This window comes from Lutjanus erythropterus, chromosome 3 (genome assembly GCF_056507025.1).
Source record: "Lutjanus erythropterus isolate fLutEry1 chromosome 3, fLutEry1.hap2, whole genome shotgun sequence".
Taxonomy (NCBI): domain Eukaryota; kingdom Metazoa; phylum Chordata; class Actinopteri; order Lutjaniformes; family Lutjanidae; genus Lutjanus; species Lutjanus erythropterus.
In genome coordinates this window covers 37480673-37493856 of record NC_139319.1, presented here as the reverse complement: position 1 = coordinate 37493856, position 13184 = coordinate 37480673, and the positions used below count along the sequence as shown (strand labels likewise).

The 13184-nt window shown below is 37.8% G+C and overlaps 1 protein-coding gene across 1 annotated transcript; it reads right to left on the bottom strand.

The window, feature by feature from the left end:
- Positions 1-4878: 4878 nt before the first annotated feature.
- r3hcc1l (R3H domain and coiled-coil containing 1-like) lies at positions 4879-12752 on the bottom strand. Its single transcript, XM_084716063.1, has 7 exons — positions 12599-12752; positions 11689-12201; positions 10576-10769; positions 9893-9963; positions 9206-9301; positions 8963-9103; positions 4879-7240 (listed from the first exon to the last, which is right to left on the bottom strand). The coding sequence occupies exons 2-7, from the start codon at positions 12178-12180 to the stop codon at positions 7188-7190; spliced, it is 1047 nt and encodes a 348-aa protein (XP_084572189.1). The 5' UTR covers positions 12181-12201; positions 12599-12752; the 3' UTR covers positions 4879-7187.
- Positions 12753-13184: the final 432 nt, after the last annotated feature.

The following is a 13184-nucleotide window of genomic DNA, read 5'->3' as shown; positions in this document are numbered from 1 at the left end:
ATGAAACTTTATATACTGTTTTCATGAGCTCAGAGAAACATCCCTGAATGTTCTTAACCCATAAAGGAACATTTAGTCCTTCAGTATATCACAAACAATTCAATTTAAAAGCACCAAATTTGGTGATACGTGGTTTTCACTGGGCAGGAAGGGGATGAACATCTGTAGTCTGAAAAGTAAAAAATAACTAAAGCTGTCAGACAATATGACAATATTTGCATCTGAGATGTAGTGGAGTACAAGTATAAAACTGCAAAACATGAAAATAGTCAAAGTACAAACATATGTAGTACAGTACTGAAGTAAATGCACTCACTTTCCAATATTCCACCACTGTTATTATACATATCAGTACATTTGTCCCTTGATTAAGGCAAGACTATTTAACTTAACAGAAGCTGCTGAAGCTAAGAGTGTCAGAAATGGGCTAAAGCTAAATGCTACCATCCTGCATTTAGCTAAAATGCTATGCTACTGTTACAGTAGTACAAGTGGAGACAAGTCATAAAGTCAGCAAACTGAATCAGTAATAATGTCCACTGTACAGCAATATTTTGGTCTCTATACGGTCCCTGACAATCAAAGGTTAGAATAATCATAATAATAATTATCATAATCATAATTATCACAATCACAGTATTGTGCAAGTTACTAAGGAAGTGTAATAAGTTACTTTTTACTTAATACTCTTTTAACAAGTAATATTACTTTATTCATTACTTGGCATCAAAAGTAATTAGTTACATTACTTATTATATTACTATATTACTTTAATAACATCTTGGTGGCCATGTTGCACTCCAAAATTGAGCTGCTGATCCAGTGAACTGTTAACACTCAGGTTTTGTTGTTAATTTTCCAAATGCCGGCTGTGGTGGAAACAAAGTGCAGACTGAAGTTAGATCTGCGGACACAGCGACTAATCTTCATGTTGGGCAGGCCAAGTCATAAAAATTAACATTCTGATCGATAGCGAATGCGTCATGGGCAGGATAGACGGTACATCTTCCCAGAGACAGAGAGAGAGAGAGAGAGAGAGAGAGACTTTTTGCGCATTTACGCACAGCAAGACAGCAGCATAACTTCTTTGATTATCTAATTCTCTGTCTTCTGCGAGTTTCCTCTGTACTGTCAAGTTTAGTTTGGCTTAAATGTCCCACACATTTGCTGCAGGGGAAAAAAAACTGAAAGCAGCCCCTCTAATCTTTAAAGTAAACTCTCAAAGAAAACACTGATACATCAATGCAGCACAATTAAGAAATCACATTTAAAACCGCATTTAAAAGGTAACACACCCTACAGAGATGGGTAGAGATACAGGTTAGCATCTCTAAATTGGAGACAATAATACGCTTGTGTGATTGGCAGGTGGATAATTAATGCAGACTCAGATGAGCTCTCCACACATAGAAATCACATTATGCAATAAAGCATAATGCTACTTGGATTAGTAACTGTAATATAACTACTGTTTTTGAAAAATGTAATTTTTTACCCCACTTGTTACTGGGCAAAATAATAATATTGCAGTAATGAGTTACTGAGTAATGCATTACTGCCCACTACTGGTCATAACAAAGCTTTGATTTTAAGAAGGCAGGAAGGTGATGTAAGGTGTGATGCATAGTGCTAAGAGACACATCACCCTACACCACCAGAGTCCTTTGTTGGGGTGGGACATCAGATTATTCCCTAATTTGGACCATGCCCCACATTTCATTTGCTCCATGACATAACAGCGACTCTGTGCAGCACGTCTGGGGCAGAGTGGGCACTTGGAACCACTACTTGCTCAGTAGTGGTTTGTGTTTGTCTAGTTAATCTAATGATTGTGTGTGAGGCACCCAGCAGGCGGCTCTGCGGCACATCACCCCCTCGTGAAGCCACAGCAAAGCATGAGATTATAGGCAGGGTTCAGATCTCACACGATGATGGTAAAGAGCAGCTACAGGCTATATATGTAGCTCAGCTGCAAGAACAACAGAGCACAGGGAGGTCTACTTCTGTTCTGGCACACTCACTGTGTGAATTTGTCCACATTTGGTTTATTCCACACTGGAAGTCATGTAAGGAGGTTATGAAAGAGAAAGTCACGTGTGCACTGAGAACAGCTGACACCTGGCTTCAGCAGTTTAAAAAACACCAACCAGGAATAAAAAGGAATGGGTTTCACACAGAGAAAAATGTGATCTGGCCACCAGAAACACTTTCTGGCAGAAATAGTACTGAAAATTTGGTTTCAAGCACACTATGAAAAAAAAACAGGAATTTAGTGTAATCTGCTAATCTATTCTCTTTAATTCAGTGTAAATATATTTTTTATTTGCTCAAGTTTACAGTTAGTATCGAATTCGGTCCCTACCCTTTCACAATTAAGATTTTAAAAAATCATTAAGAGCAGTTTCACATATTGTCTTTGTACCAATATGGGAACAAAGTAGCTCCAACAGCAGCAGCTGCACATGAAGGTAAATGAAAAACTGACTCTTCAATCTGTTTGTAAAGTCCAGTGTTATTTGTTCAGCTTAATATGTTAAGTTTATTGAACTTGTTTTCTCAAGTACAACTGAATTAATAATTTTAATATTTGTTTTGATTAAATAAAAAAATCCTCAATTTGTCCTTTTTGAATTTAATCCATTTCAAATATTAAGGCAATCTGGACACTTTTTTTTTAGTTAAAACATTTTTTTACATTGTAGAAGTACTAGAAGAGAAAGCATCATCTGTAAAAAGTTTAAGATGAAGTGATGACAAATCAACACAGAGTACAATTTGTGCGTTTTTGCTTTCAAAGGGGATTTTGGCGATCAGTCATACAAAAAAGGCAGCACTAAGAAACAAAAATCTGAATCTGAGACAAAACTAGTAGATGTCTTGTCTCTTTGTTGCTGACTTTCTCAAACTCTTATCCTAAATTCTTAGGAGATGTATGCATGAAGTTGAATGAAAGACTATGAGAGTGAGCAGGAGTCAAATCACATTATCATTTAGTTTGTTGTCACAGAAGAGAAGCAGCAAATAGTAAAAATCACAACCAGAATGAAAAATAATCTCTTCATGCAACATCTTCTCTGCATACTTACCTTTACCTTTTAATATCTCCCTGTTAAATAAAATAGTATTTGTCTCACTGATATTCCCTGCTTCATGCTCTTGTATCCACCTGCCTTCAAATGAACTTTAACAGATGATGTGCTGACAACAAACAAGCCTCTGTTGGACTAATAGATTTTTGGAAACAAGATATCTCTGAAAAAAGATAAGATACCTGCAGAGATTGTATTTCATGAATATGAATTTGTCATGCTTATTAACTTTATATGCATAAAATATTCTGGTTTTGTCCTTATTCTATTCTTATTCCTACAAAACTGTTTGGCTAATGAAAATGAACGTTCCAACAATATTCCTGTTCACATGCAGCCGTGCATACTCAGACTCTCAATCTTTCCAAGTTTTCAGGTTTTCCATCAGTGGTGCAACACACCTTCCCTCTTTCATTCATTAAACCACCTTCTTGAAAAGGTCAGCACTGCCATGTTTGCACATATCCAAAACCTACAGATATCTAAATCCCTCACAATGTTTAAAAGTTGGTGTCTTTCTCCCTCTGAAAAAATGTTGTTTTTTTGTGCATGTATCTCCACGCCAGCTTTGCAAACTGCAGTAAACAACATAAAATGGCATAAAAGACAAAGCAAGACAAAAATGACATAACAGACAAAAAAGACAACAGGATGAAAACAGCGTAAAAGCTGTAATATAATGAAAATGATGTAAATGAAATAATAAGATGAAAACAACGTAAAAGACAAAAACGATGATGAAGTCGAAAATAACGTAACACAAAAAAAATGTAACAAGACAAAAACTTAACAGGATGAAAAAGATGTAACAAGATGAGAACAACATAAAAGACGAAAACGTAACAAGATAAAAACAAAGACATAAACGATGTAAAAAGGCAGACACAACATAGTCAGATGAAAACAACAAAACATGTAAGAAGACGAAAACTGTGCAAAAGACGTAACAAGATGAAACAAACATAAAAAGAGGGAGTCTCAACCTTCAGTTACAACAGAAACAGCAGGCAGGAATGTCCACACAGTGACTTTTTACATTTATACTTTGAGTACATTTCAGAGCCTGTACTTTTCACTTTTGCTTGAATAAAGAAGTTGAATCAGTACTCTTTTTTTTATACTAGTGTCTGTATTTGTACTTTAGTAAAGAACGTGTGTACTTCTTACCACCTCAGTGAGCAAGTGATATATAAAGAAATTAACAGAAACATGTGACGGTGCCTCCTCTCAGACTGCAGCACTTTAATTAGCTCACTAGGAGCCACGTGGCACCGTGTCTCAGTCGTCCTCGGCCAATGATCTAAACTGTTACACAAACTGGCTCCTTTACAGCAGTAATGACTCTGATTTTGGATTTACATTACTAGTAGAGTTGATTTTCACACAAATACTGTGATTAAATGATGTGCGCCGGCGAGATCATGTTTGAACATGAATTTCAAGTGTGTATGTACCCAGCAATCTGTTATATTACTGTGTTGACATATCCACTAACAACTAGCAGCTTGTGAGGCCAAACATTAACAGCAAATTTTAGTTTGAAGCTGATATGAAGGTCAATCATGTGCAGTAAAACAAATGACAAATTTGCAGCTCTCTCTCTTAGCTGGGAGAGCGAGACTTAATTATTGGCTGAGGGGGTGAAGGAGACGCAGTGCCACATGGTCTGTGGTTGGCTGGGTGAAGCCTCAGAAGAGGCAGCCGTCTCCAGCTGTCACAAACGTCTCCTGAGCCTGGATTCAGGAAGCTGCATTATGAAAGCTGACTCTGAATTAGGAAACTGAGGTTGAAGTTAAGAAACGTTTAATTCAATAAACATTGTAAAATTTTTTACAAGTCCGGAATGAAAACTTTCCAGGAAAAAAACGAAAGACAGCATCTTTGAAATCGTACACCACGTTTTTAAATCAAAAGCGGTTTGAAAGACTTGTGATGAAACCCACATTTTCATTCAACTAATAGATCATGTAAGACTTCAACTTAAAGGGATAATTCACCACTTTTCATGAGGATGTCCAGTCAGTGTTAATGGTAATGCAGTCAACTGAAGCAGTAAATTCCTCAGTTCTGCTATAATGACCAAAAAAACTGAGTTCTCCTGCAAGTGAAGCCATGCTGGCACTGCTTCTGACTCCCACGCCCACACTGACGTGTATCACCACCCTAGCCTATAGCTCTTACTTTGTTGGCCTAATCATAGCGTTAGATGACAAAAATACTCATCTAGCTTGTCCCCTGGCTACCCAGAGGCAGAGACTGGAAATTAAAGCTGAATTGGCCTGATGTCATTGGATGCAATGACAAACAGCAGAGTTTGCAGCTTTCTCCATCAATATATCAGCGCTGAGGAAGTTATGGTTTCAAACTGACTACATTTACCACCAACACTGACCGGACGTCCACATGATGCGTGACAAATTTTCTCTTTAAGTGGAAAACTTCACCAAAACTGAAGCTGAGGTTGAAATGGTGCCTTAATTTTTAAACCTCATTTACTCAACAACTTATTTCAGGAAACATTTTCAGTTTGACAAAATAAAACGTATGCTCTAAAATAAAACAACTGCTTCATTTCAAATTTAATGTTGTTCACAATGTCTTGAAAAGGCAAAATCTCAAAATCAAAAATACATATTTTAACTCTGTAGTGCTTTTTATTCATCTAGATAAATGAGGTGGCCCTTCGCTTGACTAATCCACAGACGTTGCTGTGAGCAGTTTCATGTAGGAACTACTTTCTTTCTAGTAGAACAAAAGTACTGGAATAGATTCTACTGCAGAAAGACAGTAGTTCCTATATGAAACAGCTCACAACAAGGTCTGTGGATTATCTTAAATATCTTGATTAATTTAGTCATGTTTTTTGATGGTTTGAGCACCACAAGCCGAGTGCCATATAGTGCCATTATAGTTGAGAGAAGGTAGACATCTCTATGACCGATATCTCCAAAACTCTGCAACTCACACCAAAACAATCTAGATGGATAGATAGCACCACAAGTAAGAGGAAAAATATTTATTTTGGATTTGGGGGTAAACTATTCCCTTGAAGGACAAATCTTTGCCTCCAAAAAGTTGCTTGAAATCCCTGGATGGCCACATCACTGTGGTTGTTTTTTATCTCAAGTATTCACAACATTTTCTCCAAAACAAACAATGCTTTCTTTCATTTCTTTTTTTTTCAAACAAAAATCTTAAATAAGGTTGAAGTGTGTTCTTCAGAATGAATGACAACATGATGATAATAATCATCATCATCAGTTCTGCTTGGACAACAAGACTCCTCTCTGTGTACAGAGGAACACACAAACAAAAAATACATACTGTACTACTACTGACAAAACAGTCTGAAACTGGACAAGGACAGCAGCAGCTTCTTTGGCTTTTAATTTCTCAGAAAATACTCAATAAGATGAGCTAACAAATCCAATATTCATTAAATCAAAGAGACTGTAAACAATGCTGCATGTTTTGATAACGACACAACTTTTAAAGCTACTACAAGGAGGCCTGAATTTAATACTGATGCCTTTATACGCCCTACAAAAGTTAACCAGAACATCCATAATATTGACTGTTTCTATATAGCTAATCTCACTGGCTGCCATGGGGTCAGATTCTCCTTAAAATCAGATGAAACTAGCCCATGTTTACATTTTAACAGGCAAAGTCACAGTGAGCAATACATTAGCCAGTTAAAAAGAAGCAGGAGATTTTTATTAAGATTATTTTATTATTGCTGTTATATTTTGAGGTATTATGGTGGAAACACTACTGCTTTTGCCTACAGGAGCCTACAAACTCAACAAAACATTACAGTTCTTTGTAGTAGCTTTAAGTCTGATCTCAACAACAACTGCATATACAGAAGAAAGATGTATCATCATGACTCAGTGTAATATTATGGGACCTTTAACAGAAAGCTGCCCTCACATTTACAGGTGGATTTACTTATGTCATAATTAAAAACATGAAAATATTTCCATATAAAGACAAAAATGAAGCTCAGGGGAGACTGTAGCCTCTGCTCAATCAAGGAGTCCAAAAAAAAGAGAAAAAAAAAAAGACAGAGGAGTTGGGGTGTAGTTTTGTATCCAATCACTTCCCCTCCCAAGCATCCTCCTTCTGTTTGGCTGCCAGGCGCTTTTGTTCTGAAAGGTAAACCACAGGGACACAGTTCAACATATCACTCAGCCAGAGACCTAAACTAAACAAAACTTGCGTGTTTTGTTGCTCTAAATCTGTATCGCTGAGTTAGGAGCATGTATGGCGGCGAAGAGCAGAGGCAGACTGAAGAGTCAGCTGTAAATTAATCTGTGGATGTGACCATACGTGGCGTCCGTTCCATGGACACAGTGTTCAGCACATGATGCACGTCTGCACTGACATTCGCTGTGCGTGTTGTGATCTTAAATAAAAGAGCACAGCAGTGCGCCCATGCTAAGAACAAAGGAGCTTTTTTTAGTTTTCTATACTCGAGGCCCTGACTTCCTGACTGGCTGTTCAGTGGACAGCCATTTGTGGTTTTCTGTGCCTATATACTTATGTTCCATCTGCGAGGGGAAATGGCTGCTGTACTGATTATAGACCTGTTACGATCTGCACAGCAGTGCACACAGAGCAACTTCTCTTGGCATCAACTTGCAACTGCACTTTACCATTTTCTTCTGTTTAGTACAAAAACAGCTCCCACTTGTGGTGAAAACTGTGTGATGCAAAAACTAAGACTGTTAGTTTACTAAGACAGACAAATAAGGCAGGCAAAGAAGAATGCTGATTGATCGACTGAATGTGATCTTAATGCTGTCGTTTATTTCTAACATGACAACTGCGCATTAAACAACTTCAGACACATGCTGTCAGTCTGACAATGTCCCGTGATGACAGCGACATGGATTTCACTGACGTTTTTGGCCAAATCAAAGTAAAATTAATGTAACTGACTGAAGATTTTCTGTGATAAATAGAACAGACTGATGAACTTTATAATCAGTGTTCTGAGCTGCAATATCAGCGACGGAAAAAAGACTTTAAATAGTAAATAGTACTCAAGGTGGTATGCAGCTGTTTCACCATTATTTTAGTGTGTGGTTGATACACTGTGTAAATTCAAAGTGTTAATATGATCTCAAGCAAACAGGGAAAAAAATGACTCTGCATCACCAAACGGAGGTTCCCATGGTAACACAATGCATACAGTTTGTGCTGCTGTTACATTACATTATGTTACATTTCTGCATTATACAGCTTCAGGCAGTGATATTACAAACATACAGCTCAGCAACTTTTCATTACCTATATCGCTCATAAACAACCTCATTGGGACAATAATTAGTTAAAGAGTGGCGATTTTACAGATGATTTAATCTGAAACTCTGAACATAACCTGTTCCTGACCAGGTTATGAGTTTAGCATAAGTTACCATGGTGATCTAGCCAGGTTAAAAGAGAGCCACCTTCATCATTCTACATTGGTACTTCTGCTGCTTCTCCAAACTGGGAGCGCTTTGACTGCCACCTACTGTAGGTAATACACTGACTGTGGATCAGTTTGCTTAATAATGTTGAATTTTTCAATGAAAACAAACAGCACTTGACAACATGTTACAAACAAGTACTGTGTAAAACATGCCCAACAGTTGTGGCAACTTCAAGAGGAAACACAACCAACCTTCATCATCACCTGCAATGCAACCATAAAGAACTATGGGATGAACAAAACTGGCCAAAACGTCAAAACGTCAGAAACACATAGGAACAGTATAGCTAATATACACAATTCAATATTTGTTGATTTACCTCAAGCCATATCATCATTGCACATAGCAAATCTTCCTCATATCTTGTAATCTATCTGTTTATGTATACTGCACCTCTCGCCTCCTGGAGTTTCCTCCTCTCTGCTTCACGCTGCTCCTTCGTCAGGTTGCTCTTTACACCAAGAGCACCGATCACAAGCTTGCGAGCCAGTGCTGCACTCGTCTGAGGTCTCTCTTTAGCTGGTAGGAGGTAGTCTGGAGAATAAAGACAGGCACAGGTAAGATTAGTCTTTAAATATGTGACATAGCGCAGACAAACTGATAAAGAAATGGCAAAATGGACGGCTGTTTTTGTACCTGAGCAGCTACGGGCTTTGGCTTTTGTAGCAGAGGAGGATTTGGAGAGCGGTCGCAACTTCATCAGTGGATGTTTGGATCTTAAAGCTTCACGGGCTGAGAAGCGAAAAGAAAGATATTTTTTAAATTGTTTCTTACTTGAATACAAAGAAATCACATTTGTAAAATGATGTCAAAAAGACTGAAGCATGTTTTCTGTTGCATGTATTGCTAGTTAGCCACAAATACAATGCATTTATTCAACACATGATTCTTGTTATATTCTCTCTGCTGTGCATCAGCTGCTCTACTGCTTGTGGCCAAAGGATGGCAGCACCACCTTTATTTAGTGACATTAGAGCTCTATGTGAACTGGTGAGAACAGTAAAGGGATCTCTCCACTGAGCTCATTACCAAAAGCAAGTGTTCAGGGTGACCAGACAAATTCAACAAGGTGATTCTGAAGTATTCATAAAAGTAATCCAAAGTATTTAGAATATATGCTACTTAATTTGAGTAATCTAATGAAAGATGTTGAAATGCCAATTACATATTGGGTATTTGGTCATCAGTAGTGAAATACAATTTAAAAGGAAACCTGCAAACACTGATAGTTATCCTCCCACTGGGGCAGGAAAAAGTGTCACGAAAATTATGTTTACTAAGACGATAATGCATCGTGAGGTATTTTCCCAGCGCTTCACTGACCTGCTATGGGGCTTGAGAAGAGGCCCAGGGCATGTGTGTCATCAATCCACTTGATGTCAAAGCCTCTCTGTCTGAAAACACAGTGAGAAGTCACACAAAAGCAGTCAAGAAGCTGTTAAAAAAAATGAAGGAAGACATAACTGATACTTCTAAGTCATGTGGATCTCAGTTTAAAAATATATAGCAGGAATAGTCAGGATTCCAGTGTTGATCTTAAAACGCAGCGAGGACAAGAAACCTGAGGTATATTGATGAATGTTCCACTTGGGGCGTAACGTTCAATCGACCTGGATCGATACATTGATTCAATGGTCAACAATCCAATTTGATCAGTGAAAGTAAAAACATTTATCCATATTGTCATCTTTAAGATGGCCTTTATTTTGAAATTCCTGTGCTGTATAACTGTTTCCACCAAAGTTCACCTGTGCATTCGAACATTATACAGACTGCTAATATGAATTATTTTTCTTTCACTTTCACTGTCTGTTTCAGTTCTTTATGAAGATGGAAAGACACTTCTATGCTTTAAATGAGCTGAACCAAAAATGTGTTGTAATATCAGCAAATATTATATTGTTGTCCAAAAAAAATCAATATAATTGATCATGATGAAATGTGATTTACACCCCCAAGTTTTACATTTTTTTTAGAGCTAGCAGTGAACATTAAATTACACATACTGGTAGCACTGAAATAACTTGAGAAGGTCTTCTGTCTTAAACTCTGTAGGGAAGTCGTAGATCTCTACGATGTGAGAAAGCTCATCCTCTCTGAGGTCGATGTCATCATCATCGTCATCATCTCGGTTCATGTTGTAGTAATCAAACCTGCGCTCCTGGATTGACTCCTTTTTAGTTCCATCCCTCACAGCAAACTGAAATGAAGAAGTGAGAAGAGTGAGAGCAGATGAGGACAAGTTAGAGATGAAGGAAATGACAAGGGAAGGAAAGAGATCAAGGACATTAAGCCTAAATTTTAACTCTGCTGTGGTATTAGAATACTTAGAGTATTAGTATTAGAATACAGTGGCATAGTTGTAACACTTTTTTCACCTTGTACAAAATGTTTTATTTATTAGCATTTATCAAATAACAGCAAAGGCTAAAGTTAATTGTCATGTTTAACCTAGGGCTGCAAGGTGTATAAAATGTCCAAAAGCAATAAACTCAGAAAAACAGGAAATTTCCATATTTGACTGGCTGAAAATAGCACTGTCTGCCATTTTGATTGCAAATTTTCTTTAAACATTTATTGATTATCAAAATAGTGTAACAGTTGAATTCATTTTTACCACTTGCCCAGCCGGGCAGGTGAGTTCCTAGATTTATTGGCCTCAACTGGCATTTTACTTGCCTCAGGCAATCCTTTTTGTTCAGTCCTGGAAATGATCCAGAGCCACAATCATTGCATGTATCATGATACAGATTATTGAGACTCAATACAGCATCACAAAACATAACATTGCGATACTCAAGCGTGTTGATATTTTTTTACACCTCTAGTTATATGCAGAGACTGAATCTAACTAGATAATTGTTCTTCATATGGTTGCATATGTCACAATAAAAGTTTACCTATAAAATAAGTTTAACAAAGAAACACAATAGAATTCCCAAATATAAAACTTGGTGAAATGATTTCAGTCAGTGTATCAGTACTTTTTGACCATTTTCAACACAGTCTAACAATAGCATAGTAATAGTGATAACCATGATAATTTGATCACTATAATTGTGATATTTAATTTCCCTATCAGTCAATCTCTATCAACCAGACCTACACAAAACTCTCACCTCTTCAAGCAGGTGCGGATCCAGACACTCTCCATCATCGTTGAACAAGGTGTCCCAGCTCTCCTCTTCCTCCTGTTCTCCCTGAGGGTTTGTTGGTTCCAGCCGCGAGGTAGTGTCTGCCTCCACACTGGTTGAGTCACAGTGCCCATTCACCTGCACATCTGTTTCCTGTAATCGCTCTTCCTTCACATCAGGCTTGTTGTCCCCATCCTGTGCCTCACTTCCACCTTCTCCGCCAACAGACGCTGCCTTATCCACAGCTCCAGCCTTGTCCTTCTTGTTCTTTGCGTTTTTTCTTGCCTTGTCTGTGTAGCGAGGCCTGGGTCTTGGTTTGACTTCTCCCTGAGTCTGAGTTTTGTCTTTTTTGTCTTTGGAGCCGTGAAGTCGCTGCTTGGGGACGTACAGAGCCTGGTCTGGCCTCTTTGACTGAGACTGAGGTGTGGGTGTTGGCTGGGCTGGAGCACAGTCCTCTTTTTGCTGTTCCAACTCCATTATTCAATGATGTTAAAACATCTGGATCATAGAGGACAGGAAACAGGAGAAGGGACAATGCAATAACAATAAATAATATAATGTATGAAACATTTCTTAACCGTTAACAGACAGACAATATGAATTATCTTTCAGCGACGGAAACAAGTTAAAAACTCACACAAACTAGTCTGTAAATGAAATCAATAGTATCTATCATTAAAGGATTAGCTACTTAGTTTAACTACACTGCTGTTAGCTATAGTTAGCTTACCAATTTAGCTGAGTTAACTACACGTCCTCTCGTTGGGGTTTTAATGAGTTTATTGAGGACACAGACGTGTAATTCTGTTCATTTATTTTAATTTAACCCCTTTAAAACCGAATTATATACAATTAATAATTGTATATAAACGTAATTATTACTCATTTAGCTTACCCGTGTTTGGTTTGTTTAGAAACAGATTTTCGTCGCACAAGTGACGCAAACGTAAGACAACGCAAAGACTTCTGGGAGATGGTGTTCTTGTGTGACGCTACCGCTGAACCATTCTGGAGAGCGAACACGTTTGTGTAGTGTAATTTTCTGCTTGTTTGATTGTGTGTTTTATACGAATTTCCGTTGTAACAACAGGAATATGATTAACATACTGTTGCTTGAATGTGTTCCTTTTGTAACGTATAGCTCTAGCTATGTAAAGCAGCGCATACAAAAAGTCGTGTCTAGAAGGGATCCCTCGATTTGCAAAATTCTCGCGAGATTTGTACGTGTTGTTGACGGTATACATATACATTTAAATTTTATAACGTGACAACGCTTTCGATGTAATTTGGGTTTGTTGAGGGACAGAAATACCAGATAAGGGTTAGGGAAAAATCGTAGTTTGGGATAAAATTATCAACCTCGCGATAGCTTTCGCAAGTCTGGGGTTCTCTTCTAGCCCCGACCCCGAGCAGACTACCGTATCTCGTAGACACGCTCACAGAGACACAAGTCAGCGATTGGTCAACACTCCAATTATTCA

Bases quoted from the DNA above. Each gene is read 5' to 3' on its own strand.
- r3hcc1l (XM_084716063.1), bottom strand. From the start codon at position 12,180: ATGGAGTTGGAACAGCAAAAAGAGGACTGTGCTCCAGCCCAGCCAACA. The intron at 9,302-9,892 runs GTCAGTGAAGCG...TTCGCTTCTCAG, and splicing joins CTTCTCAAGCCCCATAGCAG to CCCGTGAAGCTTTAAGATCC. The intron at 7,241-8,962 runs GTGCAGTATACA...TTTACCTTTCAG, and splicing joins GAAACTCCAGGAGGCGAGAG to AACAAAAGCGCCTGGCAGCC.